At 40.9% G+C, this 7,460-nt stretch overlaps 2 protein-coding genes across 2 annotated transcripts; both read left to right on the top strand.

The window, feature by feature from the left end:
- The first annotated feature begins 5,973 nt into the window (after nucleotides 1-5,973).
- Nucleotides 5,974-6,456, top strand: LOC128210586 (circumsporozoite protein-like). Its single transcript, XM_052914937.1, has one exon. The coding sequence runs from the start codon at nucleotides 5,974-5,976 to the stop codon at nucleotides 6,454-6,456; it is 483 nt and encodes a 160-aa protein (XP_052770897.1).
- Nucleotides 6,457-6,727: 271 nt separating this feature from the next.
- On the top strand, nucleotides 6,728-7,165 carry LOC128210585 (uncharacterized protein DKFZp434B061-like). Its single transcript, XM_052914936.1, has one exon. It carries the CDS (start codon nucleotides 6,728-6,730, stop codon nucleotides 7,163-7,165), a length of 438 nt encoding a protein of 145 aa, XP_052770896.1.
- The last annotated feature ends 295 nt before the right edge of the window (nucleotides 7,166-7,460 follow it).

Here is a 7,460-nt window from a genome sequence, read left to right as displayed (position 1 = left end):
ACCTAGTAGACCACGATAGAAGGCATTCTGGTCAATTGCCATCGTTTTTGTGGGAAAGTGTTTACACAGACACAGGTTAGTTTTTAGCATTCTTTTTTCGCAGAGAAATAAGAATATACTAAAGTTATACTTTTATTATGACTCCCCTCGTGTAGAGGTTAAGATTTGCCGTCGTCTGACTGTGTTTCAACGTTTTTTAGGAGTTGCGTTATTCACATAATAATGTGGTCCGTGTTTCAGTGGACAGGGTCGTTTAGTTTTATGATGCTGATTACACGATCAAACACTCATTGCGTGGCAGTAATATAGTGTTTTTTATAAATTATATTCAATTACTGACATTGCCAGCATTTCTCGCTAACTTGTGACAGTACATGTCTTTTTTATAGGTGCAGCAATCACGGCGAGACAAAGTTGCACGTTTGCAAATATTGTGCCAAAACTGCTCTTGCAAGACTTGAAAATACACGAAAGACGCGAAAGCGGCCAATTGAAGCTAACCTGTGATGTGTGTGGGTTCAAATTGGGTGACACGACCAATCTCAGTGACCAGATTTCTACTAGACATAGGGGAATGACACGTCACAAATGTCTACAGTGTCGCTCAGCATTCAAGTTCAAATCTGGACTCAGCAGGCACGTTAAGGCGAAACACACCTAATCAGGACACATTGAAAGATCACAATGGTCTAGTTAGAAGTGCATTCCAGTATGTTGCCGAGTTAAAATAACGTTTTGATGAGTTTAACATTTTATTAAGATAAATAGCAAAACGTACTGTTACCAAATGGTGCTCTTTCAAAATGTTCGTTTGTCTTACAGTACTGAAAAAAATGCTGTGTAAAATTAGTATGAAAACGGATTGAGCATAAAACATTTTCACAAGGTTTAGAGATGCATTGTTGTCATTATCCCATTGATGTTCTATAAACACTTAACTGCATGTATCTTATATAATTCAGAAAGCTTTGAAACACAATTATTTTGTAATCACATTTCAGCCTTTAGTCTAGAACATTCTAATGTTCCATGCTCAGCTCTTATCTAGATGTTCAAGTCTTAGTCCTAGCCTGTAAGTTGGTATATAGTGTGCTCTCATTCCTCCTTGCTGTTTCACATCTAACTCCGAGCCGCCATCTTTACAATGAGTTCCTGTCTGTTTTGTTCGAACGACCGCAGTTTTACTGATGTAGATCAGATAATATGTGTTCAGACTGAACCAAATAAAAGATTCAGCGTTACCTGAAAGGTATGAACAATATGCTTTAAATGTGGATATATGTATAAACTAATTGTGATGTGCCTATTTTATTGTTTTATATCACATCAAAATAGGAACATTCATGAAATTTATAATCACCACAAACGGGCCGCTAACTACAGAGATGTTTTATTCGCCGTCAGTCCAGATTATAATTTATAAGTAAAACTATCTGATTTTTGAAGAAATGTATGTATGATTCTGTATTGATCTGCATATTTAAAAGTAATCGAACTTATAATGGCAGACTTTCTCTTAAATTATCACATAGACTATATTTCAACACCTCATTAAATATGATTGCTAAATATTTAGTTATTTAGGTGTGCGTTATATAATGCAAAATTTATTGATATAACTTAAATAAAAACTAAACACTATACATTCTGACTTCACGAATAGAAAATGCTTATATAACTATTAATTTGTAAACCGCACTCTACTTTCAAACATAAACTAAAATGACCGTGTACTTTATCATCCTAAAATGTCCGTGTACTTTATTAATTTGGTTTTAGTTCATTTTTACCTTTGAAATAACTAGAAGTTTTACAATACACGCTGAAAACTATAAAATGCATAAAATTTGCTTAAAATAAGATTTGTGTATGAATTATTTACGGCTAACATGAAGTAAAGCGATAGATTTGTCAAAAGCCGTGTACTTTGCCTTAGATTTCAACTCTGAGAAATCAGTTGGTCAAGATTTTCAGGAAAACTTTAGGATATTAGAGAAAGTTCTTTATTACCGTGGATAGAGCTCTTAAATGCGGGGTTTATGGTCTTTATTTCACAAAAATTCTCCAAATATTAAGAAAGTTATCTTTAAAAACCTTACCTGAATCGAGACTTGTTGACATTTGTCGCCGTGCACTTTACCAAATAAGTCACGTGGGTTCTCCACCGTGGTTATGTATTGTATGCTTATTAGATTTATTGTTGGGCGTCACCATATATGACCAAAAGGAATTGGGTTCTTGAGAACATTCATTTAGACTATAATGATCGACCTTGAAGGTAGTAAGCCAGTTTCTTTGTGGCTTGCAACTAAACACTCTTATAAACTATAAGATATAAGGTATATTGAAATAACAATATAGAGATAATATTTAACAAACTTATAGTACACAATGAAACATAAAATAACCCATCATACTACTTTTATTCCATCCTCTTTTTATATCGTCAGCTATTTGGTCAGCACTTTAGCAGTCCCGAAATGATGTTTTGTTAAGTTGGTCTTAACACATGCAAGAGCGTATTACACAAAAACTCAATGAAGTCCGAAAATAATGTGTAAATTATTTTTAGCATTTTACTCGTTGTGTTTACTCTTAAATGATGACATTACTTTTCCTGAAAAATCGGTCGCGGTGATATTAAAACAAATCCAGCTTTCAAATAATCAGACATCGTTTCCGATACTCCTTAATTTTATTTGACTAATTTTACAACGACCAATGGGAGTTCTGGTTTTATAAAGTTTATAAAGATCAATGGTAATCTAAATGTTATTCAGTTTTGTGTACATTTGACAGGAAGTCAGGGTCCCAACGGATTGTACGCAATTTTGTCATCGAAGACCCATACAATATTTGTTGTAACCAGATCTTGCAACATGCGCGAAATCTATCTCGAGAGGTAGCAAGCGCTACGAAACGTTAAAGATGGTTCGGAGATAGGCACACGCCAGAAAAAATGTCGTTGGTGTGTCGCAAGTCAGACGTGCGACAATCGTGGGACCATCGTGAGTTTTCTTGTCGTGGGGGCTGTTTTTCACGTGACCAGGTCGTGGGACTGTCGCAAAACAGTCATGAGTAACTCGTGTGACGCTCGCGCGTCCGTCTCCCGACTATATAACGTGGCCCGGTCTGTTGCTTGCCATTTTTTGGTCCGTGGTCTAGTGGTTACACCCTTTACTGTCCAGTTGCAGGTTCGATTCCCTGCCCCACCACTAAATTACTTATCACATTCCGGGAGGGGCGTTAAAGTGGGATTCCCGTGTGATAGTGCTATTCATTGGTGCAGGTAAAACAAACACGGTAGCTCTAACCAGAGTTACATTCTGGCTGTGCTTCCTGCCCCCCAAAACTTAATATGACTAAAAATCCGAGTGCGAGTATGTACATGTATAAGCTTACACACTTGTCTGCCATTTGCTCCATATATTTTCACAATGGGAACATTGAAGTTCTGTCCAAAATTTTGAGCTTTGTCTCTCCATTTGAATCTACGTTTTGTATCCAGGGTGCATCCCAAGAGAAACAATAAGAGAAAGATAGTAACAATAGCTGATGTGCTCAGGTAGAATAGTCTTCCTCCCTCAGCACCGACAGACAATTTTTATCTCGCCCGAGCTATATATACCTCTCAAGGAAAGAAAAATATTGCAAGACTAACGCACGACAAACTTGCAATGATGTGCGAGCCTCCTATGAAATTTTATTGTCGTGAGAAAATCTTGCAACGTTCTCACGACTGTCCTACGACAATTGTGATTAAAACATATATTTTTGGTACTCACGATAATATGTTTATCGCATGTCAATCGAAATGGTGTGGTTGGACAGGCTCAAGACAACCACACGATATATATATATTATGCCAAAACCTCGTTGAACAAAAACGATGCATGTCCAATTTTCCTCTGGATGGCAAGTCGATGCCACGAAGCTCAAAATTCCGTAGGAATGTCTTGGGACGTCCCCCGAATACCCACGATTTGCCCAAATGTTCTGTCGTGTCGTTGCACAGATGCGTCCTGGGCTCTATGTGACCTGGGCTAGTTTTCACTAACGTATTGAGACTAAATTTGAGACTCAGACTAGGTAAAGCAAGATTTTAATTACGTGTAAAAATGGTATACAGGAGCAAAAAGGGTTAAAAATGTTGAATCTGTTACTTAAAAAAGTTGACTATCAGGCACACATCTTTGTCAAAATTTGTATCATTATAGATAATTTGAAACAATTAAGAATGAATTGTTCTGAGCTTGGGTCTAAAACTCAGACTAAATACTAAAGTGAATACTGCCCCAGGCTTTAATGGCCGAAAAGAATGTAAATTACGCTTGTCGGACCTGCAGCCTTTAAACGCTTTCAGCGCTTTCATTAAGGTTTTATAATTGTTACATTTTTATGCTCATATTGTGTCCTTTTGAATAAAGGAATAAAAGACGTATAGCAGGATTCCGTGCTAAATTATTGCGGTTTTCAATCCATGTTTAATTGTCCATGCGAAAATGTAACATTTGTCAAACCGATTGTGTACAATTTATCAAAAATTAAATACCAACATCACAGTCGCAGTATCAGTAGGCGGTGCTTAGCAAACTTTAAAATTAAACATAGATACCGTTAAGCATAATTATCTTCGAAATAATTCTTACCTAGAATTAAAAATAAGACTAAAATTTCCATTTGTTTTCAAATATCTAAATCCCGGTTATTTTGTAATTAATAAGGGCACAGGACAGCGATTTGCCTAAAAAAAACACCACATTCCTACATGCTCCAAAGGCTGTTTATGAAACAAAAACCTAATTATTTGAATCATTACGAAAGCACATGTAACGATTGGATATGATCATCCCATAAGAGGCCAGGCGCTTTTCTCTTGATTTAAAAAAAACAACGCCATGTTTCAACTGACACAAAGCAGTACGTTAATTAGCGTGTATTAAACATTTTACATGATTAGCATGATTAGTAAAAAAAAATCCGACATGCTAATCACAGAAATTTTGATTTCTTAGTATATGAAGCAGTTATATTTCATACAATTACAAATAAAAGGCCTCCAAATTTCGACGGGCCTCACCGTACTGCGTGAAATTAATAAATGATCGGTGTCAATACACAATTCCATTATTGTGTATCGATCAAGGATATCGATCATGGTGATCGCGCTGACGGATGACACTGTTATATATCTTCTCCCCTCAGGTCACCGTCATTGTCTTCTAAGAAATGTTATGTTGTTTTCGTAATGTTATTTGTTAAAATTATTTATCTAAATTTATACATTTCTTTGTTCTTTTTATTGGTTCGATCATTCATTCGTTCGTTCGTTCGTTCGTTCATTCATTCATTCATTCACTCATTCACTCATTCATGAGTTCGTTCGTTCGTTCGTTCGTTCAGACATTCATTAATGCATTCATTCGCTCCGCCACTTATCGGTGGTGCATAGAAAATGAGCTGTTGATAATTCCGAGGTGCAGTTGTGCACTTAGTTTTCATTAATTCACTCACTTCACTTCCTTTTAACCATTTTCATAACATTCTTTATTTTTTAGGTGAAGCGATTTCTGCTTATTCTGCTGTGTTGATGTTTCTGCTACTGTCGTTGTTGGAGCTATTTCTTGTACTGTCGCTATTAGAGCTATTCCCGTTACTGCCGCTACTAGAGCTATGTCTGCTACTGCTGGTAGTCGAGCTGCTCCTACCCGTGCCGCTACTAGAGCTATGTCTGCTACTGCTGGTCGTCTAGCTTCTCCTACCCGTGCCGCTGCTAGAACTATTTCATCTACTGCTGGTAGTCGAGCTGCTCCTACCCGTGCCGCTGCTAGAACTATTTAATATTTATGCTTCTGCTGGTAGTCGAGCTGCTCCTAGCCGCGCCGCTGCTAGAGCTATTTATGCTTCTGCTGGTAGTCGAGCTGCTCCTACCCGTGCCGTCGAGCTGCTCCTACCCGTGCCTCTGCTAGAGCTATGTCTGCTACTGCTGGTAGTCGAGCTGCTCGTACCCGTGCCGCTGCCATAGCTATGTCTGCTACTGCTGGTAGTCGAGCTGCTCCTACCCGTGCCGCTGCTAGAGCTATTTCTGCTACTGCTGGTAGTCGAGCTGCTCGAACCCGTGCCGCTTCTAGAGCTATTTCAGCTACTGCTGGTAGTCGAGCTGCTCCTACCCGTGCCGCTACTAGAGCTATTTCTGCTACTGCTGGTAGTCGAGCTGCTCCTACCCGTGTCGCTGCTAGAACTGATTCCGCTACTGCTAGTAGTCAAGCTGCTCGTTCCCGTGCCGCTGCTATAGCTATGTCTGCTACTGCTGGTAGTCAAGCTGCTCGTACCCGTGCCGCTGCTAGAGCTATGTCTGCTACTGCTGGTAGTCGAGCTGCTCGTACCCGTGCGCTGCTATACGTATGTCTGCTACTGCTGGTAGTCGAGCTGCTCGTACCCGTGCCGCTGCTATAGCTATGTCTGCTACTGCTGGTAGTCAAGCTGCTCGTACCCGTGCCGCTACTATAGCTATGTCTGCTACTGCTGGTAGTCGAGCTGCTCGTACCCGTGCCGCTGCTAGAGCTATGTCTGCTACTGCTGGTAGTCGAGCTGCTCGTTCCCGTGCCGCTGCTATAGCTATGTCTGCTACTGCTGGTAGTCGAGCTGCTCTTACCCTGCCGCTGATAGAGCTATGTCTGCTACTGCTGGTAGTCGAGCTGCTCGTACCCGTGCCGCTGCTATAGCTATGGCTGCTACTGCTGGTAGTCGAGCTGCTCCTACCCGTGCCGCTGCTAGAGCTATGTCTGCTACTGCTGGTAGTCGAGCTGCTCCTACCCGTGCCGCTGCTATAGCTATGTCTGCTACTGCTGGTAGTCGAGCTGCTCGTACCCGTGTCGCTACTATAGCTATGTCTGCTACTGCTGGTAGTCGAGCTGCTCCTACCCGTGCCGCTGCTAGAGCTATGTCTGCTACTGCTGGTAGTCGAGCTGCTCCTACCCGTGCCGCTTCTAGAGCTATTTCAGCTACTGCTGGTAGTCGAGCTGCTCCTACCCGTGCCGCTACTAGAGCTATTTCTGCTACTGCTAGTAGTCGAGCTGCTCCTACCCGTGTCGCTGCTAGAACTGATTCTGCTACTGCTGGTAGTCAAGCTGCTCCTAGCCGTGCCGCTGCTAGAGCTATTTAATATTTATGCTTCTGCTGGTAGTCGAGCTGCTCCTACCCGAGCCGCTGCTAGAGCTAGTTATGTTTTTGCTGGTAGTCGAGCTGCTCTTACCCTGCCGCTGCTAGAGCTATTTCTGCTACTTCTGGTAGTCGAACTGCTCTTACCCTGCCGCTGCTAGAGCTATTTCCGCTACTGCTGGTAGTCGAGCTGCTCCTATCCGTGCCGCTGCTAGAGCTATTTCTGCTACTGCTGGTAGTCGAGCTGTTCCTACCCGTCCGCTGCTAGAGCTATTTCTGCTACTGCTGGTTGAGGAGAT

This window comes from Mya arenaria, chromosome 12 (assembly GCF_026914265.1).
Source record: "Mya arenaria isolate MELC-2E11 chromosome 12, ASM2691426v1".
In the NCBI taxonomy this organism is placed as follows: domain Eukaryota; kingdom Metazoa; phylum Mollusca; class Bivalvia; order Myida; family Myidae; genus Mya; species Mya arenaria.
Note: the sequence above shows the minus strand (reverse complement) of the source record. Positions and strands in the feature narration are given on the sequence as shown.